Source organism: Lissotriton vulgaris, chromosome 3_1, assembly GCF_964263255.1.
Source record: "Lissotriton vulgaris chromosome 3_1, aLisVul1.2, whole genome shotgun sequence".
In the NCBI taxonomy this organism is placed as follows: domain Eukaryota; kingdom Metazoa; phylum Chordata; class Amphibia; order Caudata; family Salamandridae; genus Lissotriton; species Lissotriton vulgaris.
Window position 1 is genome coordinate 1,034,612,902 of NC_141689.1, and position 20,948 is coordinate 1,034,633,849.

Below are 20,948 nucleotides of genomic sequence, written 5' to 3' on the forward strand. Positions count from 1 at the left end.
AAATGACCAGGAGACCCGATCAAATGCTTTTTCAGCGTCTAAAAGGATAAGCGCCATTGGGTCTCCCGTCACTTCTGTACTGTCAAACAGGGTAATCACTCTATGAATGTGGTCTGTAGTTCCTCTTCCTGGTACAAACCCGTGCTGGGAATTTGAGATAAGTTTATGTATTAATGGTGCTATTCGATTCGCTATTAATTTGGAATATATTTTTGAGTCCACGTTCATTAAAGTGATAGGGCGGTAGGAGCCCATCTGATCTGGTGGTTTATCTTTCTTCAAGAATATGACTATTTTGGCTTTTGACCAGGACTTTGGTGGTTGTCCCTTGTTAAATATATGAACACATAGATTTTTTTTTTTTAAGGTGGTGTAGAGTGAAGAGAGCACCTTTAGCCAAATTTTTAATGTGAGGGATGAGATTAAGATTCTGGTCGATGCTGATGCCAAGGGATTTGACAGAGTTGGAGGTGGAGAGAGAGCAGTTAAGTGCTTTGATACCTGCAATCCAGTGTTGGATAGGAAGAGAGTTGTTTTTGGGAGCGAAAAGGATGATTTCAGTTTTTTTAGGATTTAGTTTGAGGTGGTTAAGGTGAAACCAGGCTTGGACTTTGGTCAGGGTATTGTTGAGATGTAAGATGTCGTCGTGGGATTTGATCTTATAATATAGTGGAGTGTCATCGGCATAAAGGTGGTAACTGATTTTAGCTTGTTTGAGAAGGAGGGTGAGGTATTCCATGAAGAGGTTGAAAAGAGTTGGAGAGAGGATAGAACTTTGTGGGGCACCAAGTGAGACAGGTTGCGGTTTGGAAAGGCAACCGCTAAGTTTAATTTGTTGGGTTATATTATGGAGACAAGAGGTGAACCACTTGAGGACATTGCCATCAAGACCGAAACGGTCTTTGAGAGTTTTAAGTAGGGTGAGATGATGAACAGTATCAAAGGCCGCAGAGAGGTCAAGGAGGATGAGGAGGGAGGATTCGCCTTTGTCTAAAGACCGATGAATGTCATCAGTAATGTTGAGAATTGCAGTTTCGGTGCTGCATCCCTTTCTGAAACCAGATTGGAAAGCGTCATGGAGATTGAATGAGTCAATATGGTTATCCAGTTGTGACAGGACACATTTTTCAAGGGCTTTGGAGAGGAAGGGAAGGTTTGAGATAGGGCGCAAATTGTTTAAGTCATTAGGGTCAGCAGCGGTGTTTTTGAGGAAGGGGTTGACTTGACCTAGTTGAACGGAGGCAGGAACACTACCAGTAGCAAAGGAGGAGTTGATAATGTTGCTCCATATAGGGGCAATGATTTGCTTAAGTTCCTGAACCAAATGAGAGGGAAGAGGATCTTTGGTATGGTAGGGTAGTTTGAGTTTGGGGATTATGTGGAGGACAGCAGTTTCAGATATAGGACAGAATTCACTCCAAGAAGCATTGTTTTTTGGCTGGGGGGTCAATATAATTGGAGTCAAACTTGGGGAGAGCGAGGAGGGGTTGTGAGGGAACATGATAAAGGGGAGAAGTGGACAAAAGTGCAGTTGAAATGTTCGGGAGGAGGTGTTGGCTGAGGGGGGGCTGGAATGATGGAAGAGTTGGTTGGGTGGGGAGTGGTAAAGAAGGATAGCTCTATCTTGTTGACTTCATTAGAAAAGAAGCTAGCGATTTCTTCACACCTCTCAACAGTGGCTAATAGTTTTGGAGGGCCAGCGGAGGTTTGTCTTTTAACAATGTTAAAAAGTTCTCTGGGACGATTTCTAGCCTGGTCGAGTTGAGAACGGAGGAAGGAGGCTTTTTAGTTGAAAATGTGCTTTTTGTATTTGGCCCTGGCATTTCTAAGGAGTACCAAGTTAGCAGAGGAAGGTTGATTCCTCCAAGCACGTTCAGACTGCCGGAGGGCACGTCTTTCATTATTAAGGTCGGAGTTGAAACAGGATTTGGGTGGGATTTTTGTTGTTGTTTTAGTTTAGTTGGGGCAATTTGGTCATGGGCTTCAAGGATAGAATTATTGTAATGATCAGTTAGGTCGGTAATGCTAAAGGAGAGAGGGGGGAGTAGTAATCTAGTTTTAATTGTAGATTCCAACTCGCCAGGGGGAATGAGGTGAAGATTACGAGTGTGTTTCATTGGTAAACTGCCAATTGGGGTAGGACAAGTAGCAGAGCTGTTCATGGTGAAGAGGATAAGGTGGTGATCAGACCAGTCCACGGGAATGGTCTTGGAGAGGGAGGCCAGATCCTTGCTAGTGATAATAGCATCAAGGGTGGCACCTTTAGAGTGAGTTGGAGATTGGCAGAGTTGAGTCAGGTCACTAATGTCCATAGTTTCATTAAAGAGGATGACTGCAGGGTTCTCTTTTTTATTCCAATGGATATTATAGTCTCCTAGGAAGAGATTCCTGGAGTTCGAGAGCGATGCTTGAATAATGAGGTCCGAGAGCTCCTCTGTAAAGGTGATAGAATTACCAGGGGGTGGTAAATGGTATGTAGGCGGATAGTAGGGGAACCAGGAATAGTAAAATCAGCGCAGAGGTATTCAAAAGGTGGATGGGTCCTGGAGATGGACCAGCGTGAGTTTGAGTTTGTCTTTAAAGATAAGGGAAAGGCCTCCTCCTATTAGTCCTATTAGATCGATTCTATCTTTCTTAAGGATGGAATAACCTGGAGGAGTGAGCATGTCGAAGATAGATGTGGAGTGGGGGTTGAGCTATGTTTCAGTTAAGAATGCAATGTCGATGATCTCACTGAGAATGGTTTCAGTGATTTCCGTAGAGTGGCAAGAGGCAGACCGGCAGTTAATCAACATGCAATAGAGGGGTAACGAGTCGATGTATTGAGTGGAGGGACAAGGGAGGATAACGTTAGTTGTTGTGGGGGCCTGGGTGACACAGGGTATAGGGTGTACCTGCTCATTCCCATGAGAACTGGGATGGTAGATTGAGGGAAAGGGGGGGGGGGGGGGGGGAGGGGGGTCGCGTGGGAGGGTTTTGTGGAGAACGGTGAGGTCATGGGGTCACAGGGAGTAGGAAGGCAAGGGGGGAGGGCTTGGGGAGTTGAAACCATCAGTCTTAGGTAGGGGGAGACTGGGGAGGTCGTGGTCAGGTTAATTTCCAAGGTCGCTGGGCAGGAAGCATGTTGGAGAGGGGAGATCGAAGTTGCGGTGGATGGGGGAAGAATTTAGTAAGTTCAACTGGGTCAGGGGGGGACAGGTAGATGGAGGGGTGGGCTAAGTAGAGTATTAGTGTTAGCAACTATAATAGGAGAGATGTTTGGGTGGAAATGAGAGGTGCTTTGAAATGAGACGCTTTGCAGTTTAGTGAAGGGACAGTGGGGTGGGTGTGATCCAGAGAGTGGTTCCTGGCGGGGAGAGAGACCTCATTTCTGAGGGAGGAGAGTTCTAAAACAAGGGACGAAAGGAGAAATTCGACATTAAGGAGTGATTGGGTAAGAAGTGAGGAATGAAGGTGGTCAGTTGTATTTAGGAAGTGAGGAGAGTTAGTATTGTCCCGGAGAGGGAGATTGGTGAAAGGAAGGGGGGTGAAGGATGGGAGGGGGTCGTGGAGGAGAAGGGAGTTACAGAGTGGGGGAGGATTCCGAGAGGGGGAGAGAGAAGTGGGGAAGCTTGGGTTCTTGTTGAGGAGGAGGGGAACAGAGGAAGTAAGGATGGTTGAGGCATAGGGTTTGGGAAGGTTGGTTGGGACATGAGGAAAAGGGATAATATAGGACGGTATGATGGGGATCGTGGGAATGTTCAGGGGAATGTGTGAAGGAGTTAGATGGGGAGGCAAAGGATGAGCTGTTGGGGGAGTATGTGGGGGTTATAAGAGGAGGGAGTGGATTTTGTGCATCTGGGGGTGGTTTAGTACGGGAGCCAGAAGGAGAGGGGTGTAGAGTAGATAGTAGATTATTGGAAGGAGAGGATAGAGGAGGGTAAGTATGAGAGGCTGGAGGAGTAGAGGAAGAATCATAAAAGGTAGGGGATAGGGGAGAAGTGTTATGGTGAGATCGTAGGGAGTGGGGCATACCCAAGAGCTTATAGACTTAGGGGTTAGAGAGGGTGCGAGAGTATGTGTGCGGGGAACAGGAATTTCAGAAAAGTTAGAAGAGTCAAGAGGAAGGAGTGGAGGTGTCCCGGGTTGAGGGGGCATGTGAGAAGGGAGGCTTGAGGAGGATTGCAGAACAGGAGAAGAGGACAGGGTGAGAGCATGGGGGAAGAATGTAGTGGTGAGGGTAACAGGGGTGAGCAGGATTAACGGATAGGGGGAGGGTGTGGGAGGCATAGGAGGAAGTGGGAGAATCATTAGTGAGGGCGGATGGAAGAGAGGCAGACACACTTAGTGATTGGGAGTTAAGGGTGTCATTACTAGTTATAGTATTGAGAGCAAGAGTAGACAGTTGTGGTTGGGTATAGGCATCAAGGTTGGGGGAGGAGGTGGGTGAATCGGTGAGAAGAGAAAGGGGGGCATGGGAGCGTACGGTGTCATTACTGGTTATAGTATTGATAGCTAGAGTAGTCAGTTGTGGTTGGGTATAGACATCAAGGTTGGGTGAAGTGGTAGGTGAGTGAATCAGTGAGAAGAGATAGGGGGCATGAAAGTGTGGGGGTAGAGAAGAATCTGGATGTTGAGGGGGTGGGAGGTAAGGGTTCAGGGTATGTGCAAGATTTTGGGATAGTGCACTGAAGTGTTGTTCAAAGATGTTGAGGTGTTTTTCAGACGCTTGAAAGAGTATGTTTCCAGATTTGAATATGGAAATGTATATTTCACCAGGGAAAGAGGGAGTGGTTGAGAGTTTCAGACCTTAAGGAATACTGTGGGAATTAGTGATAGGGAGGTGTCGGAGAAATAAGCTTTTCCATTTAGATGGGCGTTTGGTGAAGAAGATGTAATTGGTAATTGTGGAGGAGGTAAGGCTATTGCAGCTGTCTGCAAATCGTGTTTCTTGATGGAGACTGAGAAGTTTGTGTTTTAAAGTTTTTCTTACCAATTTTAGAGAGATGGGAGGGGTAAAGAATGGACCATGAGTTAGGACCAAGTTTAGAGATAGGTGATTCTGAGATAGTGGGAGAATGAGTGAGGGGAGGCATGGTTGGAAGAATAGTGAATGAGAGTATAAGCACGTAGATTAAACCACATACACCATAAAAACCAGAATATAAAGTGCGGAACTAAGGAAAGGGGGGAGTAGAGTTACGATTCGCCAAAGCAATTACAATTGTAATAAATTGAGTTGTAACATACAAAAGAGCATCATATAGGGGAGCAACGTAGTCATAAAGAGTACAAAAAAAAACAGAACACACACTGAACTTAAGTTCAAAAATTAAAAGTGAGAATGATATAAATCACATAGAGAGAATAAATGCCAAAGAAGTGGGGGGCGAGTAGCATAAATAGCACACTAACATAAGTCAGACAATGTAAGCATACATATATAAGCAATAGAGATGGGGATAATTGAGGTGTAGCATACAAGAGAACATCATATAGGAGAGCAACGTAGTCATGAAGAGTACACAAGAAGAATAGATCACACATTAAACTTAAATTAAAAGTAAAATGAAAATGATATGAGTCACATAGAGAAAATAAACGCCAAAGAAGTGGGGGGCGAATATATCATAAAAAGCACAGTAATATGAGTATGAAAATGAAAGCATACATATATAAGCAATAGAGATGGGGGGATAATTGAGGTGTAGCATACAAGAGAGCATCATATAGGAGAGCAACGTAGTCATGATACACAAGAAGAATAGATCACACATTAAACTTAAATTAAAAGTAAAATGAAAATTATATGAGTCACATAGAGAAAATAAACGCCAAAGAAGTGGGGGGCGAATATCATAAAAAGCACAGTAATACGAGTCAGACACTGAAAGCATACATATATAAGCAATAGAGATGGAGGCAATTTCAGGTGCAAGAAGGAATAAATAGCGCAAAAACATGGGACCAATAGTGTAAGTATACTTATATAAGCAAATATAAATAGGGGCAATTTCAGGTGCAGGAAGGCATAAGATAGAACACGTCGGCTACTGCAGGGCTCCACTTCACATCTCCCCTTATGGCCTCCTGTGCAGCGACCTTTACCAGGCTTAGCACGGAGTTGGAGCAAGTCAGAGTGAGGCACCGGGCTCTTTTGGCGTGCGGGGTGAGCAGGGTTTCTGTGGCTAAGGGCCACAATGTCCTCCGCCCTAATTATTGTGTCCGGGATAGGCAAGCCGGTAAGCCTATGGGAGGCTTGGCGCCATTTTGTCTGTGGCTCCGCAAGGTCCTTACTGTAGGCAAAATAGGATCCTTGATCGCTACAGCACGACTCAGTGTCGTATCGGGGCTGTCTCAGCCCTTAGGTCATAAGAGGGGCATCAGTGGGATCACCACAGGCAGGCTGCTGCCCAATACAGCCGAGAACGCCGGGCGCTCACTGCCGGCTGCCATCTTGTGTCGCAGTCAGGGGCTGAGTAGGTGGCTGTGCAATGAAAGTGCTTCTCCCCCTCCTCACCTCCACGGGAATGTGCCACTATGCGCCAGGCTGTACAGGCAATTTCACCCGCCTCGAGCTGTCCGTCTGTTTCACAGGACAGGAACCGCGGCAACAGTCAGACCGCGGCTGCCATCTTGCTGCCAGGGCCGCCGAGGCGGCGAGCGGAGATTCACCCCCGGGGACCGCTGTAATTTCAGCACAGAACTCCGCAGAGACTGGCAGTCATGATCCGGAGGGCTGCGGTCCAGGTTGCAGCTCCGCCCCTGTGTCAGGGGATCAGGATGATGGAAAACAAGAAGATCTCCTCAGCTCACAGATCAATGCGTGAGGATGTGGCGCAGTTGGTAGAGCCGCCGACTCGGGGGCTGGGGATCTGCGTTTGAGTCTCGGCAGCGTAGCTCCAGGCGAGCCGAACAGATTGCGTCCACAGCGGGCGGAAGGAGGACCCCGGGGAAGCGCACTCGCCAGCGGGAAGGTCCGCTCCGAATTCAAGTCAGGCGGCAGGGGGTCGGCGGCAGTCGCAGGGGTTCGGGGGGGAACAAGGCTTGGGTGACGGCCCCTTGGCTCCGCTTGGGTGTCGGCCCCTTTGCTCCACCTGGACTTTTGACAATTTAAAGTTGTCGCCCTTCATACCTAGCCACAAACTTCCATTCCATTAATAAGATTCGTAGAATATCCAAATCATGCAATTAAAACTAAGCGGCAAAGGGGGATGGGGGAGGGGGATCCATTTAGATTAGTTCCAATTTAAATTTATGTATTGATTGGTTCTCTACATCAGTGGCCAGGATACTTGTACTAAAACTTGAAGGATGGACCAGTGAACACAAAATGCGACCGTTTTTTAAAAATAAACCTCTATATCAATCCAAACGCAAGAGAAAAAAAGATCGATAGCGAGCAAAATTACATGAAATCATCATAGAACTGAAGCTGAATATTGAGACCCCCTATATTATTTTAACTGGAGATTTTGATCTGACTCGGCTTAGAACTTAAGATCACGAAGATCAGAAGAACAAGATGGAGATCTACTTGGAGGTCCCTGACCAGGTTCAACCCTCGAGAAGACATTGTGACAAACTAGACGAAAGGCTGCTCGCATGGCGGTTGGACTGAAGGCACTAGATGGCAGATTCAAAGTCGATAAGGACCGTCCCTCGTTCACTCCCCTTGTACCCGAACTTCTCAAAACTGAGCTTCTTATCTAGATGACATACTGGCAAATCATGCCATGTTCAAATACATTCACAAATTCAAGTAGATCAACACACAGAAAGTGATCACCACCTGCAAGTCATCAAACTTTTAACCATGTTTATTTTTACTTTATTTAGACAGGCACGTCCGTTAAAGTGAGAACAAGCTTTTAAAAGAAGTATATAAATCAAACACCTTTCTCATTTCCAATGTGCTAAAAACTGATTGAGATTACCAGTATAAAGTGCAAATGTGTAATTATAATTACATAATAATCATAACATTATTTAACACAGAAAGTTCAGCATGTTCCATGTTCGCAGTTTTTGGACTTGGGTTTCTAAGGCTGATTGCTAAAACAATCTAAATCAATTGACACCTGCAAAACAGAATAAGGTGGCACTATTATTTACAGTACTGCAGTAATTCGTGAAAAATGCTACGCTCTGTAGAAAGTAAAGTGCTAAGTCTAGTGCAAACCAGTTGACTAATCTAAGTAAATAGCGGCTAAAATGTTTAAAAATTTAATAAAAATGACCCCACATCAAAGTGTGTATCTATGCCTAGTCCACCACATACATTATCATGCGAGCATGTTTAAGAAAGTAAATTTTTAACCACTGTGCCCCTTATCACACCAACAAATACCTTAATAACCAGAGCACGTACCGAAAATCTAAGGAGGTTAGAATGGAACAAAGCCATAGACTTGGATATTGCAGATTACTGTGTGACATTCTTAAATATATGCATTGAAAGTAGAGACAATTCAGCAAAACAATGGGAGAGATTAACAGACAATATTTTGTCAAAACGGCCCAGGAGATGCTCCACAAACTCTGCTTGAAAGGAAAGGCAATTGGCAACACTGGAAGCAAAATATTAAAAAAGCTATAGAACAAAACCTTGATTACTATGGAAAAAACCCTCAGGACAAAGGTCTACTTCAATGCAAGAAAAAAAATCAAAAAGGAGGTGTCGGTAGCCAAAACTTATACTGCGACCAATGCTTGACCACTTTTCTATGTGCCAGTAAAAGAGTGTCTCAAAATCTTTTTGATAAGCAGTGAATGTAATTGAAAGTGGAACACTAAAAGTGAATAATGCAAATATCACTGAACCAGAATGGGTACACTTTCTTTGCACACACTTCTCAGTACAAGTAGAGAACCGCAGCGAAGGAAAAGACGTTTGATCCAAATAAATAGAGTGCCTTGGAGGTGAATCGTGACAGTGACCAGGCCCTCTTATTAGACAGTTGGGGAATAGAAAATCTGGACTAATGCACTGCTCTTTCACGAAACATTATTAGTAAGTCAAGAAATTATTCCGCTAATAGTCTCATAGGCTCAATGATCTACCTCAGGTATTATGCAAATCAAATTCAAACTTCTGGGTTAAGAAGCTCTCAACACAGTTACATCCTAGCCATTGAAGAAATACAGACTCCTGAAAAGGTTCTACAGTCCATCCCATCTACAAGGAAGGTAGGAAATGTCTGCCAGGCAACTACTGTGTAGTAGCTTTGTTAGACATCGAGGCAAAATATTTAGCAAATCTGAGTGCTGCAAATCTAGGGAATTCAAATCAAAGTTGCTATGAGAGATCAAACCCCTCTACACAAATACATGGATAAGAATTAAATTAGGAAATGATTCACATCTATCGAGGAAAATCACAACTAAGATTGGTTTGAACCAGGGGTGACCTCTAGCTCCCCTGCTTTTCAACATGTATCTCTCAGACCGGACTGCGGGACTAGACATAGGTCAATGCACATTCGCAAAAGGGGGCCAGTGGGGAGAGGAAGGCACCGATATCCAGCCTACTATATGGGAACGACCTGGTCATGTTCAGCAAAACCAAAATAGTTTTTTAGAGGTTAGTCAATAAGTTACATGAGTACACCAAGAAAAATAAACTAGAGATCAACCTCATCAAAACCAAAGTCGCAATATTTGGCAAGAAAATAAAACAATATGAAACCTGGCTCAATGACGGCAAAGACACAATGAACAAGAATATAAGTACCTGGGGATCTAGGTTGAATCAAGAGGCTCATATAGCTCACAAAAGAAGCCATCAAAGCCAAAGCTCAAGCCTTAACCTCAGTTTTTATAACACGGTCTAAGAATCCCTGGGGACTACGACTGGATCCTTTACTTCAAGTCATGAAGGTAAAATTGCTCCCAAAAGTAACATATGGAAGGGAAATCCTGTTAGGAAGGGATGCAAAATTATTGGACATGATGGTGGTAAGAACCTATTACTTAATTCTTCACTTTCCTAAGACGGCATTTCAGGCTTAGATCCGGTTTGAACTTGGCCTCCTGAAACAATCCCTGAGGCTGAGCTATCACTTCAAGACCTGCCTGAAAACGAATGCTTCAAAAGGAGACACATTGGATAAATGGCTTTGGCATGAAATTGCAACTCGGGCGAAAAAGCTGCTCACTGACTGTATCTGGAAGTGCACCTAAACAATCTGCATATACGAGAAGCCTGGAACCTTCAAGTCAACCAGCTCTAATTTAAAAAGGATATGAACAAGAGTGTCTGAAGTATAAGTAGTCTGGAGGTCAAGAATCAAACTGCATGGCGTTCTCACAATTAAATCTCGTAATTAAACCCTATACAGAATTGAAGAGCCCAACTTACTTAACAACCAGTTACTTGAACTTAGTAAAGAGCAAGTTTATGGCATATCGCCTATAAGACTTGCCAACATTAGACTATAGACTTTGATGACTAAAAAAGAGTCAGTCATCAAATGCAGGCTTTGCAAAGGAGAATCTGAACCAATTACACACATTGTCTGCTTATGCCTAAAATGTCTTAAGTCTTGCAGAGATTTGTTCCATAAACCTTTTACCAACCTAAGGGTCAGGACATGCAGAGAGACTGTCATAGGAGTACTAAATCCAGGCAATACCACATTGATTATCCGTTTTGTTAAATTAATTTCAATAATGGTGAAAAAAAGTTAAGAGCTTAAGTAAATAACTTGCAGTGCGTTAGAGCTTGCAGTAGCCAACAAAGACTATAAAGGGAGGCAGCCTCTTTGCATCGCCTGCAAACCCTGCCCTCTCGATTTGCTCCTTCAGATCCCGAAGCTCGGACATTCAACTTTGCATTTAAAATTGAGAAGAATAATGTTTTAAATTGCGGTTCTTATACTTCTACATGAAATGATCTTAAATATTCACATATGATTTTATGCAATTGCTACTGTTTTCAGCAGGCTGCCTTCAGTCTCAGCTATTTAAAGCCTAGCACTTTGAAAGGCACTTTTATTGACGATTTAATAATCCAGACAACGATACATGCATGCTGTGCTTTATCGAACAACATTTTATGGAATACAATAATCACATGAAATGAAAGTTAAACAGAGCTTACCTCTTTCACGTTTGCATCATCAAACAATATCCACTTTGAAGTCCTATTATGATACGCAAAGGCACAATAATGGCGGCTCGTGTAGCAGATCATACCCACAAGGCAAAGTTCACTGTCCTTTGCTTGCTCATCTGTAACTCGGTAGAACAGCTGAAAATAAAACCCTCCGCAAAATTACTCCAGAGAGAAGCACATAGAACCTAATTATGAATGCTTAATACCAAAATATACCAACTCATACTGCCTGCTTTCAACAAGGCCAAATGTAGCCATGGGCCTTACTATCTTTTCGGTCCAAAGATCGGGTGAATATTAACATTTCTCAATAAAGATTAATCTTGGTAGTGAGTCTATTTATACAATGTTAGAGGAAGGACAGTTAAGAATATGATTGATATTGTAATTCAGCACCAACATAGTACACAATCAGCCATTGGTATGGCAATACAGTGCATTGATTAACCAGGGGATAACTTTAAAAATGGCTCCATGGTTATGATCAGACAATGAAGTCTGCATAGGTTTGGGAGATGTGCTGCAAATAGGGTAACAAATGTGTCTTTGTTAAGTACGTGGGTCAGAATGTGTCAAGCAAAGTGATTTCTACGCAACTTCACAACCGGCTTCAACGGTGATGCCACGTAAAGCCAAACTGAGCCACCGACAGCGTGCAGTGATACTGCTTATGGAATAGTTTCTGGGTTCTAAAAGTAAGGAATCTGCAGCTAGAAATCTTTATCAGATGGAATGGATAAGTTGAGGACTTGAGACTTTTTGTGCTCAAGAAGTGTGGCATAATCAGGAGTTAAAAAGCAATGTACAAGCAAGCAATTGGCATCAGGCCATGCTACACAACTGGTAACGAAGAATTTGGAGTGAAATGCATTTAGAATGGTTCATAAAAAAATGGATCTCAATTCGTGACCAGCATTTCTCAACTAGTATAGAATGCTACGGACAAACCTATGTACTAATATGCTGGTCAGTAAAATTTCAATTCAGAGTAGGATGCAATCAGACTTACTGCATGAATTTTAATGAGGTAGGTCGCAAATTATGACTCTCTCCTATTGGTGAGCTGGGAGGGGCAGCAGTCCATGAAGTTTATGATCGCTTTTTAAAACAAGTAAACTTAATTTTGTAAATGCAGCCGTTTTCTTTTTTTTAAAAAACACTATGCTACATTAAAAAAAAGTTAACTTATTATTTTTTATGTTTGTTTGAGAGTTGGCAGTAGTGGTCCCTTGAACCACTGTCTACTCCCAAACGTATCTCTATATCCGCAAAGGTGATGGGGGTCACAAGGGCACACCTATTATCCAAACAGCTAACCACCCGAACACGAAGCCAGTTTATTTACAATGTTGTTTTTTTACCACGTTTTGGTTAGAAAACATTAATACTTGTCACATCAGTTTGGTATTTGGTGTTGGAAGGGAGGTCTATAACATGCACGTCCCATTAGCTAATTGGTGTGTGGTCGCAATCTCTTTTTACGGTTTTTCAAAATAGGACTGATACATTAAAAAAATCAACAAAACATTTTTTGCAGTCACAAACCTCGAATCAGGGTATTTGCACTGCAAAAATGCTTTTCATGTCTAGCCCTTAGTTCAGACTGTGATGCAGTGTCAGACTTGTGCTCTATTTCTCAGGTGAATTATATTATGGAGGTGAGCTATCAGCAATCACGGTCTTCTGTTTATAGTAACTTCTTTATGGTGGTTTGCAAATCTCGCAACTTAGTTGCTTTCTTCAAAAGCGTTCAGGAGAAAGACTGACATGGAATTATTGACATGGCGGAAGGAGAGGAGAAGGCTGAAGCAGAAATGGATGAAAAAAGTGTGATGCGACGGGAAAAACCGACAGTTTGGTAAAGGGATGAAATAGGTTGATAAATAGGAGGGAAAGAGAGAGACTATGTGATGTTTTATTTTTCAATGCTATGCTTAGGGGCGTGCTGATGTCGGACCACATTCAGAAATGCGCAAGCTTCGTATCGCTTGTATATTATACTAGAGAGTCACAGAGGCACCCTCACCAAACGTTGGCTTTTATTTGCTTTCCCTTTCTTATGATTGAAGAGTTACCAGGGCCATGGAGGTCGGTGAGTGAGAAGGCAAGGCTAAAGTTTCAACTCTGGAGCGTTTTTAACAAATAAACTGAACATATGATGCTAACATTTCATTACCTACATTTTAGGTTGTAAGACTGCACATACCCCTGGAAGGTAAAGTCGTGTTGCCAGATTCCTCATAACCTCTTCTGTCAAATCGGAGTGCTCTGAATCCCAGACTAGACCAATAGTTACAATTTCAGGGCAATTCATCAGGACCCGACGGATCTTTATTTTTTGTCCACAATTACTCTGCAAAAAGAAGGTAAATGGCAAAAGGAGATAAAATAAATATTTGCTAAAATGTTTCTTTACACTCTAAAATCATGAAGTAGACATCAGAAGAATGGAAAAACCAGCTGTTTAATTCTCACTCATCAAAATGCCAATAGTTATGGGTGAGCTTCCCCTCTATCCCAAGGGCTTTCACATCCAGAGCTGAACCATGACCTCTTTTGCAAAACGGATTTCCAATATGAAACACCTTTTTATTGCAAGAACATTAGTCAGACCAATGTGGTCATTTTTGCACCAAAGGATGTTGATCAAAATGGTACCCATATTTCCATAAACACATATCCAAAAGCTTAACACACATGGAAACGACGAGTGCAGGAAGGTGCAATGTCCTACATTTGCTACACGTTGTTATGGGACAAACAAAAACTGCATCTTTTTTTCCCAGAAGTCTGCCACAGTTTGATTTTAATAAGCTTGTGCTAAGCGCGTGAAAAGAGATAACGACAGTTTTCTAAACAATACATTTCAAAATCAAAAATTCATGAACAGTTTTCTGGTCTAGTTGTCCCAAACCGTCCAAACCACATACATGGACAGCATACTGAAAAAAGAAAAAAAACATATATAAAGTGTCAAATGCCTCCAACTATATTTAATCCTTGCAATATCAATGTCACTCATGTAACATCAATGTCACTCCTGTAAATAGGTTAATTTCTTCATTTATTTCCCCCCCAAAAATATTTTTTAGTTTGACCCTGTTAAGTGTTTTACTCGGGGAGCAAAAGACTATGAATTTAGGACCAGATCTCTGTACTGGGGTGAATGTTTGACATTGTTCAACATTCTGTCCATCAATTGTTCTTTTTGCATTTGTCACCCCGAGTGGGACGGGTATGCCCAGATGGGGGTCCCGTGCTCTCCATGTCACTGGAATCAAGCTAGCCTGGCTGATGAGGGGTGATACCCCGAAACTGGACCCAAGTTGCTTGTTTACGGTCCAGGGAGAACCTGGCCTGGCAATTCGGGCTAGACTGTTCCCATAGGGAGCAGGGTCAAGACTGATTTGCATATGGTTAGGTTTAAACTGGAATGGCATGGGGAGAAAAAAAACGATGGATTTAGGCCTAGATCTCTGTACTGGGGTGAATGTTTGACATTGTTCAACATTCTGTCCATCAATTGTTCTTTTTGCATTACTCGGCTTTCTACACAGGCAAAATATATGCAATCTTTACACTATCAAGGAGAAAATTGGAATACCTATAATATGCGATTCTAGGGCAATTTGGCAAAACAGATGTTATATCAACATTTGCATATTGTTACAACAGGCAGTAGCAAAAATCTCTTCACTTTTCACATTTTTATACTCCCATGGGCAAAATGGAGTCACTATACATATGCTTGGGTTAACGGATGTAACATAAGGGAAGATGACCTGTAATTAAGTGTGCGTGTAGACTTAAAGGACAAATGCTTAAGGCTTCTGACAAACCTAGTCAAGAAATGCATCGGACATGATATAAAGTAGGGAGGCGACGCAAGTTTATTACAGAAGTTTGACCTATAAATAATGCAAGAGTAACTCCAGAATACTGCATAAATGCAGGGTTTCTGTCAATTCTGTCAGGTTTACATACATAAATAATAATAGAAAACCAGGTAACTACATATAAATTAGCATACAGATTAAATAAAAAGTCAATGCAAGTTATGTTAATCATTGGGAAATGCATATCGTACATTATGAAACTTCAATTAGTTAATGCACTGCACCAGAGAGCAACATAATTGAATCCTGGTTGGTGCAATGGAGAATAGCGACGTGTGTATGTCTAGGGATACAAGGTCCTAGCCTGTGACGGAAAGTATTTTGAACATGTAAGTCATTATTTTACACTTGGATTATAAACAATATAAAATAAGCTGCTTCAAAATGCTAAAAAAGGTTTAAGATTAAAAAAATGCTTTCAAAGTATAGATTTTAGTAATGCCCAAACTGTACATAGTGCAAATATTTGTACAACTGTCTTACAAGCACACACTTCACAGCTTGGTTGGTAGCTCCCTTACAATACAAAGAATAAATGTGTGTCATCAGGAAGCTTCCAGTGATTCCATCAATTAAAGCCAATACAGGCTTCAAAGCACCCTTTACCTTTGCATATTGACCCGTGCGCACATTTACATTTCTTTCAGAGAAATAGGCAGCCAGGCAAGAAGGCTTGTTTAGGTGTCTGCCTTCCATTGGTTTCACAGCACAAGAGACTCACTGCCTTACACTGCAGCTGAAGCATTACAACTCTTGGAATTAACCGTTCTAGGATGGCTGTATTTTCAGAAAAAGTAGGGGAACTGTTCGAAAATTAAAAATGTTTGGTCACATTGTGCCCCTCAGACCCTCCCCACTTCGATTACTGGTCTGGATACGCGTTTAAGGTTCGATCATCCGGCTACGCGTATTAAAACCCCTTCGCTGCTCATGGCGAGCTCAGCTAGTCATGAGGCACGGTTGAGCTGCGCTTATGACGAGCTGAGCTCGTCATGAACAATGGGGTTCATCCAGGATCAGCACAGGAGGGGAAAAGCCATAGCAGCCAAGGTGTTAACCCCTTGGCTGCTGGGGTAATTTACCTGCTGTGCTGGGGGGAGGGCGGGGGGGGCACGCACAGCGCCCTGGTGCTCATGACGAGCTCAGCTCATCATGAGCTACAGTGCTCCTGTGCTCATGACGAGCTGAGCTCGTCACGGCCACACCCGATTCAATTGAACGTTCAGCACAGCAGGGGAATTATCCCAGCGTGCGAGCGTTCTAATGGCCATGACGAGCTCAGCTCGTCATGAGCATGCAAGGGGTTAACCTCATCGATGCTTGAGATATTCTTCTCCTGTGCTGGGCCATAATAGAACTGGGTGTGGTCATGACGAGCTCAGCTCGTTAGGAGCACACGAGCACCGTGCCTCATGACGAGCTGAGCTAGTCATGAGCATCGAGGGGGTTAAGAATGTCTGTCTGCAATATTACTGATATACAAGAAGATAATAATATACCAGATACTACGGAGGTACACAGGAAAAAAGGAAGTGTGATCCAGGGAAATCATCAGACATGGTCTGGTGTGAGGCCATATGAGGACACAGGGATGTAGCGATTAAGGCAGGGTTCCAGTCAGTACAACTGAATGTCTTGAATAGAATTTACTACACAAGGGCCATGTTGGCTAGAATCAATCAAGTTCAGATGAATGCCTGCATGGAGGAGGCTTGCCTGTGACTCTCCGCCACACTATATGCAGCTGCCCTAAACGTAGGAAATTTTGGGATGCAGTACTGAAAAGCGTATCTGAGGTGGCTGGCACCCAGCTGAATTCAAAAAAGTAACTGGGTGTTCTGGAAATTGTGGCCGGGGGTGGGCGTGGGCTGGAAGGGCGAGGGCGACTGGATCTTCTGCCTAGATTTGAACATTGGGGCAGGGACCTAAATTGCTGTATGAGGCGGCGAAAGTAATCTAGGAGGGCTCAGATTGCCCTAATACATTAGAAAAAATCTGGGGCCCATAAAGAAGTCACAAAGGATATATTTAGTGTTGCATTGCCCTACTATTTGATATTGTTACTTTGCCTCTTCGGCTCATGTTGTATAATTTTGGGCAACCATACTGCCTATACGTATGAAGAGAAGCGAAAGTTGTTTGATGCACCACTTGCGGCCCCAAAAAATGAGAACGTGTTTCTGGCTGCCTGTGGTAGAATTAGATTTCTGACTATGTATGTCACAAAGGTTTTTCTCTGGAATCTATGCATAATGGGGTATGTTAAAACAAGGCGTCGGACTGTGATCATATTAGGAACAGGTTTCTGGATATGTGTGTAGAATTATACGATGTGGAAGTGTTCAATCTGACAGCAGTCCTGATAGGGAAAGTAAGTGTATGAGTGCTATCAGTCGATACAAGGGAGAGAGGGATCAGTATGTGGAATTTTAATTTGCGATCTGAACATTATCTGCGCCAGCTTGTCACCTATGTACTACGTGCATGGCAGCCATTTTAGATATCATGGTCTCCCTGTCCACGATCGATCGCCAGCACGTCCCTCTGACCCAGCAAGCATCCTCCGCACACCCTGGCTCCCCCTCCCTCCTCCTCCTTATGAGCATGACCCTTCTGCATGACCCTGTCCTTGGGAGTCACGCCAGCGCCTGACCAACACCTCCTCTCCTCCCATGAATGCCCCTCTGTTGATAAACCTCCCTCCTGCGCTGGATTGTCCACGCGGCATGAATACCACTCCATTGATGGCCCCTCACCCCGTGTCCGACTATCCACACAGGTCCGAGGCCATTGCCTAAGCCGGGGAGATATCATTTACTGCCCTTTATTGTATGAGGTCGCTCTCCTTCAAAGGACCCTCTATTGATCCAGGCCTCCCCACCCCCCGTGATATGATCAGGCGCACACATCCTAAGACTCGACGGAACACTCCGCTGCGTGATGGTCCCCTCCTCTTATCAGCAGATTGAGGACCTCTATTGTGAAGGTATATGGGGGTGGGATTGACACTAGGATTACGGGGATGTCTTTTTCTTGCCTTACAAAGATCTGATTGTATTAAAGGAAGGTCACATGCCATAAACCAGTGTATAAGAGGCCAGGCCTCCGAGAGGCTGTTAGAGCACCTCGAGACGATACCTTGTTGTCCGATCTGATGTGTTCTGCTCCGTCGGAATAAAACTTCTGTTTCCTGTCTTCTGGTCTCCGGCGCCTGCCTCATTGCTTGGTAAATTTGAATGGTACAAGGGCGGTTAGCGCCGGGCAAATCTTGAGAAAGGTCCTAGCCCTACCTTTTTCCACAATTGGCGTCCCAAAGCGTGGGGCCCATCAGCGACACGTGGATCCAGTGGGAGAGGTCCCGATGACAGAGTGAACGACTGCAACGATCGGGAAGAGCTCGTGTCCGATAGACCCTCGTCTGACAGCCGATCATCCGACCTTCACTAGTTCTGAACAGACCTCTCTCGAGTGATCTACGGTCCTGACTGGGAACCATCAGGAGTGCCGCGAACAACACGAAGGAGAGAGGACGATCGGGCGCTGGATCCAGAGGACAGGAAACCGTCCATGCGGTCCGGGTAAGGTCGTGTAAACACGACGAATTGAGGAAAATTGTTTTTGTTTGGATAATACTAGTATTACGCTTTGTTGAAACCCTCTGGAGATTCACTGTCTGCAAACGGGGAAAGACAAACAGGCTCTCTCTTTGCAAGCAGTGAAGGATAGGTAACGCAGACTTTTGTCCCCATTGTAATCCGTCGTGCCTATCTTCCTCCCCCACTGTTTCCCGAACTGTCGTTCGTGGATTATTGTCTGGAGATTCTTTGTCTGCAAACAGGGAAGAACAAGGCCTCTCTTTGCAAGTAGAGAAAGAGTGGGTAACGATAATTTTTCGTGCCCACTTATTCTCCCCACTGGATTGTTTGATTGGCCGATTATTCGGTATTGGTTCTTTTGAGGTATTCACGGCCTCCAAACAACGTAGAATAGAAATATTCTGTCTAGTCTTTGTCCGCCGTGATAAGATAGGTAGTGCAGACTTTTGTCCCCGTTGTAATCCGTCATGCCTGTCTTCTCCCCACTGGTTGGTAGCCTGTTTAGCCCGGACCGCTTATTAGAGATGAACCATCCAGCTCCACTGGAGGGCACCCCTAATAAGGACATGTTCACTAAGTATGGACTAGTCGCTATAGCTTACACTAAACTATGGCATAAATATACGAAAAAGAACCCTGAAAGTCAGTGGCCACTGATAGGTTCCTTTGACGAAAATAAAATAAAAACATTAGAAATAGCGCTCCAGAAGAATAAGACCACGCCCACTATGCTCGACAGTATCGGCATGTGGCGCAAAGAAACGGAACAACGAAAGAAAAGAGAAGAAGCAAAAATAGGGAAAGAATTACGAAAGGCAGCCCACCTAGCCGCGAAGCAACTAGAAGAAGAAATAAAAGAAAGAAAAGATACTATGCAAAACCAAGAATCAGGGTCGACAGGCCAATGCCCTGTTAGGACCCCCTCTGCGCTCTACCCTGAATTGCCCTCCAAACAGCGGCGAACGATGAGTTACTACTAGGTCCCCCAATCATCTACATGCCCCCTCCATATGCCCCCTGTCGACAAAGCTTTCACGCCCCGAGTGGGAGCGAAAGCGATCTCAGTGCTAGTGCACCAGCCCTCACGGCCTTTGCACCAGCCACATTAACAACCTCATCAGACGACCCCGAGTCTAGCAAACAATCATCGGCCAGACTAAATAGGCTGAGCAAAGATGAGCGGGATGGGATCGACAAAATAGCAAAAACATTAGTAGAACGAAGGGAGAGCGAAGATTATACAATGAGCGTATATAATTCACATGCCGACAGTCACAGACGGCATTTCATCTTGCGATTCAGCTACTATACCCTGAACGCGTATGAAGATAGGTATCAGAGTAAGGGACCCGCTAAACTAACAACACTGTATAGGAAAATTGATGTTGGAGATGGGACTGAACGTGAGGCGACGGAGCTCTTCATGCAAATGCTTGAGGTCTTCCGCCACCTCACAGAACAGAAACCAGAAGCCAAGGTTACGGTCCCTGAAACAACCTCGGCAGAAGTGGCCAATACTATGATGCCTATCAGAGAAGCGGCTCCTTACTGGATCCCGCCACGGGGCCAGGGAACGAGCGACGATATTAATAATGAAAATGCAAAGGGAAGGGTTGTGTACAATTGGGTTTACCAACCATGGGACCGACAGGATATCCTAACCTTTAAGCAAACCCTGCCCGACTTAAGAAAGAACCCGACAGCATTTTATACCGAATTAGGCACAGCCTTGGGTTCGACAATAATGACTTTAGCAGATATTGACTTGTTCTTTGGGCTATGTCTGCCAGCTGACGTGTGGAAGCAAATCCGGAAGGCTGACCACACGGATCTGTTTGGACATACCTGGGACCAACTCGGTAAACTAGATAGACAGCGAGAGCCGGGGAGTAAACCAGTGAAAGACATACTGGAACTCCCAGATAAAATAGTCCAGAAATTAAAAACACTGGTCCCGGAAAGAAAAGTAGACTGGTCGATAGTCACGGCCTGTCGACAGAAACCCCAGGAAGATGTGTCAGAATACTTCTCCCGATTTGAGACAGTGTTCTCCGACTACAGTGGCCAGGACATGACCACCGCAACCGGACAGCACCTGTTTGTGCAAAATTATGTAAAGGGACTAACACAAGAAGTCTCCCAAAAACTACAGACGAGTGAGAGTAGTTGGGGGGCCTCCAAACCCGCAGCTATCCTTCAGATGGCTCAGTATTACGAGCACCAAAAGAATGAGAATGATAGGGCATCCGAGAAAAAGAAGAAAGATTTAAAGGAAAGGGTAATGATAGCCCAGATACAGGGTATAGCGCTAGGACGGGAACATCAAAGGGGGAACTACCAATCAAACACCCCCAGAGATCT

The 20,948-nt window shown here is 44.0% G+C and overlaps 1 protein-coding gene across 1 annotated transcript in view; it reads right to left on the bottom strand.

Moving 5' to 3' along the window:
• Nucleotides 1-20,948, bottom strand: part of USP53 (ubiquitin specific peptidase 53) — a 349,409-nt gene that overhangs the window by 174,669 nt on the left and 153,792 nt on the right. The window contains exons 7-8 of the mRNA XM_086961441.1: nucleotides 13,302-13,448; nucleotides 11,081-11,230 (exon numbers count right to left, since the gene is read on the bottom strand). Coding sequence (XP_086817567.1) covers nucleotides 11,081-11,230; nucleotides 13,302-13,448 — 297 coding nt within the window. The remainder of the gene's footprint in view (nucleotides 1-11,080; nucleotides 11,231-13,301; nucleotides 13,449-20,948) is intronic.